The 14,495-nt window shown below is 40.8% G+C and overlaps 1 protein-coding gene across 2 annotated transcripts in view; it reads right to left on the reverse strand.

Annotated features, from left to right (window-relative positions):
- Stk33 (serine/threonine kinase 33) overlaps positions 1-14,495 on the reverse strand; it is a 151,958-nt gene that overhangs the window by 55,623 nt on the left and 81,840 nt on the right. For both annotated transcript variants that reach the window (XM_076940598.1, XM_034521583.2), the window contains exons 2-5: positions 6,976-7,344; positions 6,090-6,200; positions 4,091-4,204; positions 1,613-1,717 (exon numbers count right to left, since the gene is read on the reverse strand). In XM_076940598.1, the coding sequence (XP_076796713.1) occupies positions 1,613-1,717; positions 4,091-4,204; positions 6,090-6,200; positions 6,976-7,188 (543 nt within the window). In that variant the 5' untranslated portion in view covers positions 7,189-7,344. The remainder of the gene's footprint in view (positions 1-1,612; positions 1,718-4,090; positions 4,205-6,089; positions 6,201-6,975; positions 7,345-14,495) is intronic.

The raw sequence follows: 14,495 nt of genomic DNA on the forward strand, positions 1-14,495 counted from the left end.
TGAGGGGCCAGACAGACTGCTCAGTTGTTAAGAGCACTGGCTACTTTTCCAGAAGACCCAGGTTCCATTTCCAACACACACATAACAGCTCACAGGCATCTGTAACTCTAGTTCCAGGGGGATCTATCGCCCTCTTCTAGTCTCTTTGGGTTCTGCAGGCAGGCAGTACACAGACACATAAAATAAAAAATGTTTTAAAAATGTTAAACGCATGCTGATCAAAGTCATAGTGGTAATGTACTCCTCGAGTCTATTATGTGCATATTTAGAGCATAGTTAGACTTACAGAAAACCACTACACAGTCTGAGTGGTGGATCAGCAGTGTACAACCAGTCAGACATCCATCTCCTTAAAATAGTTTCAGAGCAAAGTCTAGACATGTGTGTGTTTATAGATCTAGCTCATGTGAATCAAACTCAAGCAATATAGAAAAAGATATCCACAGATAACCAGTTCTCTTGCCTTCAAACTCTTGAGTATTTGGGCTCCTGCTTGTACAGGTGGTAGAGTGACAGACTAGTTTGCCCCTCTCCTTAAATAAGTTAAATGGAAATATGTATAAAATGTAATTTTCAGACATTAGCATTTGTCAGCATAGAGTAGTGTTGTCTGAGAGAGAGAAGCCCATGAGGCAAGCCCCCTGATTGTCCTACCCTCGGAAGAGTTGCCACACCCCAGGGCAAGAAGAGTTGTCAATCAGAGATGATGAGATGAGAGGGATATCTGTGGGATGAGGTGGCCTCATAGAGCCCACAGAGCACAGCAGCAATGCTCTGAGGGTAGGAAGGTGCTTGAGCTCAATAACCAGCTGACTCAGCACTTCACAGGTGAGACAGTTACTCAGAGACAAGTTGAATGACTTAACTATGTTCTCATGGCTAATAAGTAATAGAATTCGGATTTAAAAAAAACAGATAATCTGTCCACATGCCTAACCTATCTAATATACTACTTCCAGGTAGTGTATTCGATGCCCAAGTTCATAAACTAAAAAAAAAAAAAAAAAAAAGTGTATAGTTGATAGTTCTGGAGGCCTGCTCTTTTCAGAAGGGAAATGGTGGAGAAATGGATGTGGGGGAGACTGGGAGGAGTGGATGGAGGGGAGACTGCAGTCAGGATATATTGTATAAAAAAATAATTGTAAAAATAAAAGGTATTGTATAAAAGAAAAAATAATTGTAAAAAGGAAAGAAAGTATTTTTTACACCATGCTAAGTAAACCTTATCAATTTTATTTTGAAGCTAACCTTTCAAAATCATGCCAATAATCAAATGGTCTCCAGTATACGAACTAAGACAACTGGGGAAGAGTGACATCTCTGAGGAAGCTCTACTTGCTATTTGATTTGCATGATGTTTTTCTAATCCTGAACATTTGTTTCTAATATGCCACCCAGTTACAACATGTAACTAAAGACATCAATCTAATCATTACACACCTAATTATACAATCAATAATAGAAGCCCTTCAGAATGTTCGCATCAATCTCTAGTGACATATTTTTGCCAAGGACATAAGCAACTGTGCCCCAGAGGGCTACTTTGGAATGGAATGATATTCATTTTGTAATAATAACAACCTTCCGACTGCAGCTCCTGAAGGAACTTTACCTGAGGCGTCTCAAACACTTGTTCCAGGTGGATGATGTGTTGATGTTTGACAGTCTTTAGGATGTTCACCTCCCGCTCAAGTAACTTCACGGCAGAACTTCCAGCCTGAATGAATGCAGAAACAGGTTGCTTGTGGGAGTCCACTCTTACTTTTCTTGGTATGAGAGTTAGCTATTTTATAACCTTTCCTGCAGTTTTGAATAGTATCTTTCTTAAAACACATTGGAAAGATAAGAGCCTGTTATGTCATGTTGAGTTGATAGCCCTTGGAGACCTGCTCCTTTCTGAAGAGAAATGGAGAGGTGGATCTCCCATCCCAAAATCAGATCAAATTATGCCCCTTCTTTTCTTAGCCCAATTTCAAGTTGTATTTCACTTGGCCTTGATCAATCTCTTGAACTGTTTCCATAAGTTTGCTAAACACAGCCTCTGACCCTCATTCCAATTTTAGTGTCTTTTTGCTACTTCTCTTAATCACAGTAATCCTTGTGCATCAGCATAAAAAAAACAAAATCTTGGGATCTCAATCAGAGATGGCTTTACAACAAAAAATATTTCCTTTTGTTGTTGTTTTGATTTAATTTATATGTATAATACATATGTGACATATTATATTATATTATATTTACAATTAATCTAGTATTTACGTTACTTCCAGGTCTCCCTGGTTAACTGAGGAGAAAAAGAGAGGCAGAGGCCTTCCTTACCTTAAAACTAATCCAAGCCCAATGTGTCTCCTAACATCTAAGCCTTACTGTGCCCGGGACAAAGGGTAAAACGAAGACATCTCCAGGAAGCACATGGATATATTTCAGATGCAGGCAAGGCTGTCTAATCATCTAGAAAATTCGAGGGTACTCTCCATTTTCTCCAACTCTGGCCTAGGTCATCTACTCTCCTGACACTGGAATTGCCATTATCTGAAGATAAATATTCTCCTCCTTTATGGGTCTTTTCTCAAGATAAAAATATTCTTAAAAAAGGTAACAAAGGACCGATTTCTGCATACACCTTTAGCTCCAGTTTGGGAAAGTACATAATGATTTTTAAGAAAATAGACTGATCATAAAGCAAACATATTCTAAAATTATTCTAAAATTAATTTTTTTTTTACTTAGTGGTATTCTTGATTCCAGTTCTTTTTCCTGTTCAGCCTTCACTGCTTGAGTGAGGAGGATACTGACCATCCTGCTACAGCCTACTCATGTACAATAAAGGCACATTTTAAGCTTAGCCTAGAGGCTCAGAGAAATAGTGACCATTAGAAGTGAAAATTTCTGCGAAGAGTAGAACTGGAAAGTTAGAAATTTTTCTGCTATTCATCTGTTCCCACCTCTTTCCCCAAATGTCTTGACCTGGACACACTGCAATAATATATTGTCCAGTTCCTATATTAAGAGGTATCATTTATTTCACTACTTTAATTACTGTATTGCCAATATCAGTACATGAATGGGAGAGTAATTCCTAAAGTTGCAACTATACTCCCCAAACTGAACCTTTAGCTCTACTGACAACAAAAAGAGCAAAGAAACAGCATGCCAGGCAGCCTTGTAGTGTGCTCCAAAAGAACTATAAAAGATGCTAAAAGGGCTCTTAATTACTTTATCAAAGTTGACATGTCACCTCATTAAACTCAGGAACCTACTACAATTAAAAATACATATAGGTTACTGCTTAATTTTATAGATCCAATACTTATTATCACAAATACAAAAAGAAAACACCATAGTGGTGTCATTTTGCTTCTTTATTCAGACATTGAAAAAAAATTTTTTTTTCGGTTTTTCAAGACAGGGTTTCTCTGCATAGCCTTGGCTGTCCTGGAACTCACTCGGTAGACCAGGCTGGCCTCAAACTCAGAAATCCGCCTGCCTCTGCCTCCCAAGTGCTGGGATTAAAGGCGTGCGCCACCACTGCCCAGCCAGACAGAGAAATTTTTAAAAGTTGATAATGAACTGATGTAATGTTTGAAGTCTTAGATTTTACCTTAAAGCGAAGCCCAATCCTCTGCCAACAACTAACACAGAAAGAGTCATCAGATACACAGGGACAGTAGACTAGACTGGAAGGAGGACTGGCCAACAGTAAGGAAACAGTTAAACGATAAAATAGAAGAAAAGTACATCAACAACTCAGGAGGGGCAGCAGGATTTACTTCCAGCTCCGACATCCATGCTTCTAGACCTAGACCTACACATACTGAGCACTAGTTTGGACTTCACATTTACTGTAAAGTTTACATATTTAATTATACTGGTTCTGTTGGTGCTTTTGCATTTCCCAGACAGCACGAGTCTGCCTGAGTACAGGAACTAGTGCCGTCACAGGAGAGTAGAGTAGTCTCCACACTTCAGCAGTTAGTCCAGTCCTGGCCCTCAAGGAAAGACACAACCTGGGTTAATGAGGGAAGCCACGCTGCCCACCCCATCCCACCCTGGCACTGTACCCTGGGAATGCCACCTGGGGAAACCTTACCTTTTCTTTATTCACTTTTTTAATTGCCCACTTTGCTCCCGTTTCCTTGTCTATAGCTTCAATGACCATCCCAAAGCTCCCCTGTCCCAATATTTTTCCAAAGGTATAGAATCCCTGGAAACAAACAAAAAAGGAATTCTCTGTCTCTGTGGCATTCGTCAGGCATTAAGAATAAGCACACAATATTGAACAATATCTGCTGAGGGAAGAGGGATTCTGTTCTAGGGTAAGATCAAATCGAGACACTATGCATTTGCTTCCATAGAACCACTGATCTAAACCAACAATCTTTCTGATTTATCATTTAGCTTTTGTTTTCAAAGACAGAATGAACTGGTTTGGCCAACAGCAGTGTTCTGGTTCACAGTGCAAAATAAAAACCACACAACTCACTCCTTTTCATGTCTTGAGGATTAGCATGCGTAAGTTCCTGTGATGCAGGTCATCAGCAGAGTACAGAGACTTTCTGAACCCACAATGCACAGGGCCCAGGACACATGGGACACCAGCTGGAGCAGTGCCACCAGGGAAGCCTCTGTGGGGCCAGGCAGCTGAGTCACAGCTCCTGCTTCCTGCTGCTTACATCTGTCTCTCCCTCTTCCCCAACCCTGGAGCTACAGGTGCCACTGCACCCCACTTTCTACACAGAAGCCGGGATCCAACTCTGATCCTCATACTTGCCCTGAGAGCACTTTACTGAATGGGCGATCTCTGCAGTTGTTATTTCATATTTTTATATTAATTGGAACCCTGAAAAAATGATGAGGGTATTCATCTAAACTGGAAAAATGGAGAGGTGACCAAAGCAGTGAGCAGATGAGCTATGCATAATTGTTTGGCCTCTGAATCATCAAAAAGTCTGAACAAAAAGTGTACTACTGCCTGTAGGAAAAGATTCTTAGTGCAACTACCCCCAGTCTAGGTGAAATCCCTTGGCCCTGCCTGAGCAGGAAGTAGTCTGCAATTCCTTTAGTAAAACCTTCAATGTGCTTGAAATTTTTACTGCAGTCTTTACTTCCTTTCTTCAGGTTTACTTTTCAATTGCCTCTGTCACAAACCACTGCCTTAGAGGAAACCTGAAAGCTCGGGTCTGGTGTGTCCTTCCTTGGAGTCATCCATCACCTCTGGCTCTTACAATCTTTCTGCCTCTTCTTCTGCATAGATCCCTGAGCCTTGAGGGGATGGATTTAATGAAGACATCACATTAGAACTAAATGTTCCAACTATCTCAGCACATTGTCCAGTCATGGGTCTCTGTGCTAATTCCCATTTACTGCAAGCAGCCTCCCAGATGAGGGTTGAGCAAGACTCTTACTTATGGGGATTGCACCATGGCATCAGAACTTATTTTACTGCTATGTTCCTTTAGCACAACAAGAGATTTAGGTTGTCCCATGGGGCCCATGACCTCCCTGGTCTTAGGTTTACATATGAATTTACAGGGACTGTGGCAGCACTCATAAGACCTGCACAAGCTCAAGCCAGTCAGGTTCCAGCACTAGAGGGAGAAGTGGACACAAAGTCTACTCCTAACCAAGAAGCTATTTGCAATGGACACCTGCTGGCAAAGAGAAAGTTTGTTTTCTCCAAATGGAGTGTCACTGTGCATATATCAGCCACACTCCAGGGAAGGCCCCATGCCCAAGAGCACTTAGCCAACACAAAATGGACTCTATGGTTTGTTTTTTGGTTTTTTTTAATTGGTGTGTGTGTGTGTGTGTGTGTGTGTGTGTGTGTGAACTTTTCATATCTTCATCTTCTGGGTCTTTGTTTATTTTGGTTTTTGTGTTTTAGGGGAGTTTGTTTTGTTTTGAAAGACAGAGAAAGAACAAAGATAAAAGTTGAGTGGGTAGGTGATGATCTGGGAGAAAACATTGTCAAAATATATTGTGAAATTTTTTAAATTAAAAGAAGTAAATTTTGTTTAAAAAGATAAAACAAAATGCTAGAAAGAAGAAATGCCAGGCTCTCCAGCAGCTACAGCCTGCCGCCTGCATACCTCGATGTCCGATCCGTTATCCATTCTTATGTGTGGGACTTTTCCTTCCGTGACATTGCTCCTACTCCACTGCTGCTGAGGTTTTCTCTCCACATTTGAAGTTCTTGTGGACTAGGGCCAAAAGATAATTTTAAAAAACAAATCTTAAGATGAAATATTCTTTTAATGTGAACTCTAAGTGTGATAAGCTTTAATGGATACCATACGTATAGCATTTATTGTAAATAAAATAATTGTCATTTTCAAATCCATAGTACAGTACAAGTCACTGGCCATTAGGCTAAAGAAAATCTTCTAGTGAGGCTGCAAGTGTCAGAAGCTCAGGTGAAGAATCGGGGTCTGACTCTCCCTAACCTTACTTACTGTCCCTTACCACCAAACTTATACTAAATGGATTACGGTCCCTACTGTGCTCTTCACACAGATGAATACAGCCAAACCAGTTTGGCTGGGAATCCACTCATTATTTGAAAATCATGTGAATCATCCTTGTAAAGTGTATTTTATATTCTAGATAGATAACTAGAACTTAATCTTAGGTAATGAAGCTATAGCTTACACATTAATCTTTGTCATAAATCTTACTCTATCAGTTGAAGAAAATGATCAAAAAGTCCTATGTAGTTAAACTTGGAAAAGAAGTTTTTCCTGTATAAACAGCTTTAAAGAGCTGGACTAATAATCTTAACTGTTTGGGATCCTGAGAAATAATTTTGACAGTGACTGAGGTATCATAAAACATGTAACTAACCACCTTTGCTCATCTTCTTTAAGACCTCTAAGAAGGCAATGGACTGGCTGCCAGGGCTGATAGGATAAGGAGTGACTTAGAGATGGGAACAGAGAATGAGCTGCCAATTTGTGTTGCAGAATCTTCAATATTTACCAAATCTTTTAGAGAAGATTCTCTGCTAGAATTTCTTTCTTTTTTTCTATCTTGTGAAGCAAAAATTTCTGCACTACCAATACTCGATGTCTGTGACATTTCCACCACCAGAACTGGAGAATTGCCTGCTGGACACACACAACGTAGACTGGCCCGAGAAGATGCACAGTGAGGACATGCTGTAGGTATTTCATCCAAGCCATGGTCAGCCATTTGCTTAAATTTGCAACTATAATAACTCAAAAGAAGTGTTTCCACTTTTTGAAAAAGGAAACCAGATCAAGATGGATGTGGTGGGAAGCTGGTGAGTGCAGCTTCCTGTTGGTGAAGTCCTTGGGTTAATGAGGTCCCGCACTTCACGCATGGGAGCTGTGGGCAGAAAAGAAGGCACCATTTAGCAAAACCCTACTCCATCACCTCCTGATGACCTCAGGAAAGCTAGCAACTAAAACCAAATTATTCCACCAAGAGAAGTTCATACTTAAAACAGAACTGGATCATAACATGGTTACTACCAACAACAACAAGCGTAGCCTATTTCTTACTGTGATTATAGCTAAAACTCTAAAAATATTGGTGTAGCTCATATTGGTTTCATAATTTAAAGCTCTAGACTACTAGTTAATGGTCTCAGCAAATATCTCTAATACACTTCACTAAAGGAAAAGAATAATTTGATTTCGTAAAACTACCTGATTGTAAAAGTTCAAAGGAAATATTACAACATTAAAAGTAGCCTTACTTTTGGAGGGGAATAAATGGGTACGTGTTTTTCTTAAGTTTAGTATTGGTGTTTACAGAATTCTACCAAGCTGTGTTCATAGCTTGGATTGGCTGGAGAGGTAGGGCTGAAGAGGGAAAAGAGAATGGGCCCCATGACACATCTTGGGGAAGCCTCGGGAAGCTTGCAGAAGCAGAAGGGAGCCCGGTCGCTGCAGCTTTACGCCGCCCTCGGCCAGGTGCTCTTTTAAAGCATATTGTATAGGCGCCTAACCTGCTTGGGAGGTATGAAACACACTTTTATCCTCTGAAGTGGAATAAACTTGCTAGTGTAGGAAATTAAATATTCTATTTTTTAAAGATGTATTTATTTATTTTATGTATATGAGTACATTGTAGTTGTTGTCTTCAGACACACCAGAAGAGGGCATCAGACCCCATTACAGATGATTGTGAACCACCATGTGGTTGCTGGGAATTGAACTCAGGACCTCTGGAAGAGCAGTCAGTGCTCTTAGCCACTGAGCCATCTCTCCAGCACTTTATTCTGATTTTTTAAATTATCAAATCATAATTTTTACTGTTTAACACAGGGGTTATAAACACAAAATTGCAGGATGTGGGAAAGGGGATGACACAGAAGCATAGGTTTTCAAGGGGAGTACAGATATCTTTCAGAACAGGGTATCAGCTGGGTGAAGGTTCAGGGGACAGGTCACTATGACTCTGCCTATGAGTCACTTGTCCTTATCTAAGTTGGTACTATCTGCCAAGGCTGCCTATTTACAAGGTCTATGACTACTCAGGCTGGTAAATTTCCATGGAAGCTGCCTGTTTACAATAGCTTATAGCCATCTGTTTCAGTGTTTTTCCACAGAGACCCAAGACTTTGTGTTAGCAGGCATGTATGTCAGGCCTATTGCTGATTTTAGGCTTATGGCTGATTTTAGGCCTTCAGTGTATACGCAGGGCTGCCCCTGACATCTCCTCCCTTCTCCAATTATAGAAGGGTCATGGCGGTTCTAATCTTGCCAAGGCGGGGACAGAGGCCTGACCTCCAGTAATTAAAGGGGACTTCATAATAGCTCCGGTCCTCCTGTCGTTGTCCAGTGAGGCATGAGGGCCATACCTATCCTGATGTCTTTTTGGACATCAAACAGCTAGAGATGGACATCACTAATCTGAAGAAATCCCTCATTTCACTGTCTGAAGTGATCTCCAAAAATTGCAAAGGACTTTATTGGACTTCATTTACTCCTTTACAATAGAAAAGACTGTGTAGCCAGGCAGTAGTGGCACACGCCTATAATCCCAGCACTTGGGAGGCAGAGGCAGGCGGATTTCTGAGTTCAAGGCCAGCCTGGTTTACAGAGTGGGTTCCAGGACAGCCAGGGCTACACAGAGAAACCCTGTCTTGAAAAACCAAAAATAAAAAAAAAATAAAAAAAAAAAAAAGACTGTGTACAGCTCTAGACTGTGTACAGCCCTTAAAGAAGAATGTTGCTTTTACATACACAAAACAGGGATGATTAAAGAGAGCATGAAAAAGGCCAGAGAAGGTCTTGAGAAAAGACAGAGAGCAAAACAGAAAGATGAGAGCTGGTACAAGAATTAGTTTTCAATCTCTCCATGGTTGTCAACCCTACTTCCTTCCCTCTTGGGACCATTAATTGGGTTATTTTTCCTTATTTCCTTTGGTCCCTGAGCCTTAAATAGGCTGACTAACTTTGTGAAACAACAGCTAGATAATCTGATAGCAAAATCTATTCAGATACATTATCATAAGTTAGCTATGGAGGACCACGAGACTCAAGATGAGGTTGTTAATCCAGGGTGTTCCCAAATCCCATCTCCACTCAACCTAAAAGAGGAGACTTCTGCCCCTAGACCAAGCAGAAAGGGGCCACCCAGAACCCCCTCTAACTGGTGATCTGAATCCTTGCTTAGGCTGCGAGGCTAAGCACTGCCAGGGAATATAAATAAAAGTACATAGGGATTGATGTCAAATGTATCCCCTCTCCAGGAAATTAAATATTCTTAATTTACTAAAGAACTATATTTCTAGTCTCAGATACTTAGGGCTAGTTATTTCTTTTTATTAATTACATTTGTTCTTTGACAATTTCATACAGGTACAAATGCATGATCACTCTAACTCCCTACCTTCTCCCCTTTCTACAACCTGCCTCCCCTCACTCCTTCCCCTACACATTTCTTTCTCATGTTCATGTGTGGTATGGTATGCATTTGGGTCCAGCCGTGATTCCACATCCTCCGCTTGATGCTACTGCACACTGTACTAGAAGGATGAAGCAAAGTCCAGAACAAGTGAGATTCTACAGGATCCTGGTCAAGCTTTATTTGGGATGGGCTTGAATGCATACACTTTATTTGGGGTGAACCAGGGGTATATATGGACCTTAGAGAGAGGGAAGGAGTTTTCAGGGTAAATGAAAATAATTGGCTAGAGTTTTAAAGTTCTGTAAATGCCCTTGTTTGCATGGAGAGGCATTCCAGCAATCCTAGGGACTTGCAAGGCAGGTTCTTAGGGGTTGGTGTGGAGGAGGGAAGGGGAAAAGAGCAAGTTGAACTTGGAGTCTGACAATCACTACTCCATCTTCCCCAGGTAGAGGATGTTGAAGGCAGGGATCCCCAGACAATGTCAGAGAAGGAGAAGCCCTGCTGGTAAAGGGAAGTCATCCATTTTGTGTGGAGCTCAAGAAAGCTTTCCAGACAATAGTAGCATGTGAACTTAATTAGCACGGTTTCCACACATTCATGCCTATCCATTTTGTTCCATGATCCTCTCCTTCCCCAGAGTTTAACCAAGGTTGTCTGAGTGACCATGAGTTTAGAGCTATTAGTTGGAGCTGACAAGCTCAGGGGTGGCTATACAACTGAAGACAGGGGTTCTCCCCTCCCAGAATCTATCAACAGTTCAGCAGTAAGGGTGGGTTCCATTCGCCCTTCCATGACTGAATGATAGGGCCAGTCATGGGCAGGTTCACTGCTGTTGTGAACTGATGATTGCAATGTTTGTAGCAAGTCTAGCAGATGGCATTCACAGCTCCTTCGCCTTGTCTTTCAGCTCTTACATCCTATGTCCACTCCTTCCTCTGCAATCTTCCCTGAACCTGACCGGGGAGTGGTGTAAATATCTTATTTAGGGCTGAACCCACAGCTGTTGCTTATTCTCTGTACCTTGGACTAGAAAGACGTTTCTGTTGATTGGAGCTTTTGTCTATGGGCATGAACAGAGGTTTAGAAGGCAAGGTGATGATATGTAAGATGATTTTTAACCAGAACTAAGTGTTAACCTCTGCCAAGTCCTTTATTAATTTTGCTTATCATATTTTTATTACTGGGCCTTTGATATGTCATATTATATTTGGATTTATATTTTAATTTTCACAATATTAAAAGCACTTCTGATAGTATTGCTATGTATATATTAGCAATACTATTATAGCATAGTATTATACTATGGACCCTAAATGATTCTGATGAATTATTCTTTTGGGATACTGAAAAGATGACATGTTTGTATTTTGAGTTTTCAGTTATATTAATAAATTAACCTTTTTTTCCCTTCAGACATATCTATTAGTTTTTGAGATGAGATGCTGAGTCATTTCATAAAATAAATTGGAAATCTTTCAATTTTGTTGTGCTTGATATAACACTCTGTAGAGCTTAGAAGTCACCAGGCCCACAGGATTTTATAAAAGGTACTGCTAGCTGTTTATTCAATATTTATTGTCCCATTCTTCCTTACTAGCAGAATCCTGGTTTTGTTAGAGGTAGCAATGTGCTCCTTAACATCCTATATCTTGGCCTTAGGAATAGCCATGTGACTTATACAATATCATCACCACAGCTCTCAAAAAGAGATGTGTGTTCTGAAGAGTGGAGAGATGGCTTCGTAGGTAAAGCACTTGCCATGCAGGTGTAAATATCCAGGTTTAGAGCCCACAATCCACATAAATTCAGACACGGTAACACACATCTGTAACCCCAGTAGTCCTACATTCAGATGGGAAGTGGGGAAAGAAGAATCCATGCAAGCATGAAGGCCAACTAGCCTAGCATAGGCCGTGGTGAACAAGAAACCATCTCAAATAAGGCGGAAAGCTCTTGACTCCCCACATGCACTGTAGCACATATGTGCCTGCACTAACACAAAAAACACATACACAGACATACAAGCATTTCAAAAAAGAAACTACATGCTCTAAAACCTTCATGAAAGCCAGAGTAAATGCTAAGTAAATGCTAAGCAAGCGGTCGATAGAAAACTTTGATTAAAAGAACAAAATGTAAGATCTGTTGAATCAAACAAGTAGCCCCATTACTACCGCAGGCTTGTTCTTGTAGCTTACTCTGATGCTCCTGATCATACTCAGGGTTTTGCCTTCTGCTTCCTCAGTGAGGATATACTCTCTCAAACTGTCATTTACTTCACTGTGGCATCTGTTCATTTGAGGGACTTTTCTATCTACCCCACTGAAACAGAAGGCCTGAGCCCTTGATCCCTTCACCTCACTTAAATTTCTTCAAAGTATTGATCACCCCACTCAAAAGAGTGTCACAGCAGAGCTCATTCCCACACTTAGTGAGTGTTTGTTTGTTAGTGGGTGGTAGTTTGAACAGGTTTGGTCCCCATAGATTCATGTGTTTGAATGCTTGGCCATAGGAAGTGTGTATATCTCCTTATTGGAGTAGATATAGCCTTGGAGGAAGGACGTCACTGTGTAGGCAGCTATTGTAGACCCTATGCTCAGGCCCTGCCCAGCTCAGAAGACAGACACTCCTCCTGGCTGCCTGTGGAAGACAGTTGCTGTCTTTAAATCAACATGTAGAATATTTGGCTTCTCCAGCACCATGTCTGCCTGCATGAGGCTGCGCTTCCCACCATGATGATAATGGACTAAGTCTCTGAAACTGTAAGTCAGCCCCAATTAAGTGTTTTTCTTTATAAGAATTACCTTGGTCATGGTGTTTTCCCAGCAAGCAAACCTTAACTAGGACCGTGAGTGAGTGGTTTTCATACCAACTTTGGACCACAGTGTAGGCATCTAGCTCCATTCTATTCAGTTCACATAACCAAAATCTTACCATGGCAATGGCCTTCATAAAATGGAAGAGATTCTATTAGTCAATCTCATTTGTGAATGAAAGTAAAAAATTTTTAAGTGCTATACTTGTTTTTATACAATGTAATATGTACTGCATATTTTTAAGTGCTATACTTGTTTTTATACAATGTAATATGTACTGCATATTCTAAAATCATTTAGAAATAATAAACGAGTCAGTCCAGTAAGTGTAGCCTTTCATCAAAGCAGTGAGGAAACAACTTTTGTTGTTTACACGGACAATGGCAAGTGTGAGAAACAGCACATGAAAAGTATCCTCCAGACAGAGGGGCAGGGAGAGGGAAACATGGGAAAGCCACTGCTGCTCAAGCCTGGGGACCTGAGTTCAATCCTAAGCACTCACATAAAAATCCATGTGTGCTGGTGCACACTTATAATTCCAGCTTTGGGGAGTGGAAACAAGAGGATCCCGGGGCTAAGTGGCCCAGACAGCCTAGCCTAATCAGAGAGCCCCAAGTCCCAGCGAGAGACCATATCTTATAACATAAACATAAACAAAAAAGTCAATGGCTTCTGAGAACAACACCCAAGGATAACTACTTGTGCATACAAATGTATGCATATTCCCCCCCCCACACACACACACACACAAAGAGAGACAGAGACAGAGAGACGGAGAAAGAGAGAGAACAATCTTACAAATGCTTGACTTCATTTTCAAGTACATAAAGCAAGACAAAGACAATTTGGAATATTTCTACATACATTTTATGAAATGATTTTACTTCAGACCTAGAAGAAAATGTTTTGCATTACAGGAAAAATATAACTCCTGTAACCATCAATGATTCAGAGCAATGGAATAGATTGTCGAATAACAGCTTTTATGTTCAGGCAGATAGTGTTTTTTCTTGGCAGGTGTAGAAAGTCCCATGTCAAATGCATAAGGCATCACTCTGAATGTGCTAATAATGATGATGCTATGGGTTTTATTTTTCAACAATGAGAAGCAGAACATTTTTATAGAAATCTATAAAATGATTTACAATGAAAAGGCCTACTTAAACTGTAGCTGAGTTTCTTCTCATTAGACACTACTCCTAACAGCATGCTTACAAAGGGTAAGTGCTTGGTGGGTAAAGCACTTGATGTGCAGGTGACTTCAGATCTTCAGCACCCAAAGCCAAGAGCAGTTCCATGTATCTGTAGCCCCCGGTTCTGGGGCTGGAGGGGGGGAGTTGGGGGTGGGAATTAAGAGTCCGGTGCATCCTCAGAGCTCACTGGCCCAACAGTCTATCACAATGAATAATGGCTCTCAAGTTCTCAAAACATGAAGTGACAAGCAACTGAGGAAAATACTCTAAGTCAAACTCTGGCCTTCACATATGCAGGCACAGGTGAACATACCCACATACTCAGGAATATACCATGTATAACACACACACATATTCACACTCACATGACATACAACACACACACTCGTTCACATACACGCACACTCACATACACACATATTCACATACACATTAATACATACACATACTATACATACATTCACACCACACAGAGAGAGACAGAGAGAGAGAGGGGGGGGGCTTTCTTTGGTTGGTTCTTACGGGTACTTCCAAGACTATGTTGAACAGAAATAGTGAGAGAGCACTGGTTAGGTGGCTCAGCCAGTAAATCCTGGTGATCTGAGTTTAA

Source organism: Arvicanthis niloticus, chromosome 1, assembly GCF_011762505.2.
Source record: "Arvicanthis niloticus isolate mArvNil1 chromosome 1, mArvNil1.pat.X, whole genome shotgun sequence".
Taxonomy (NCBI): domain Eukaryota; kingdom Metazoa; phylum Chordata; class Mammalia; order Rodentia; family Muridae; genus Arvicanthis; species Arvicanthis niloticus.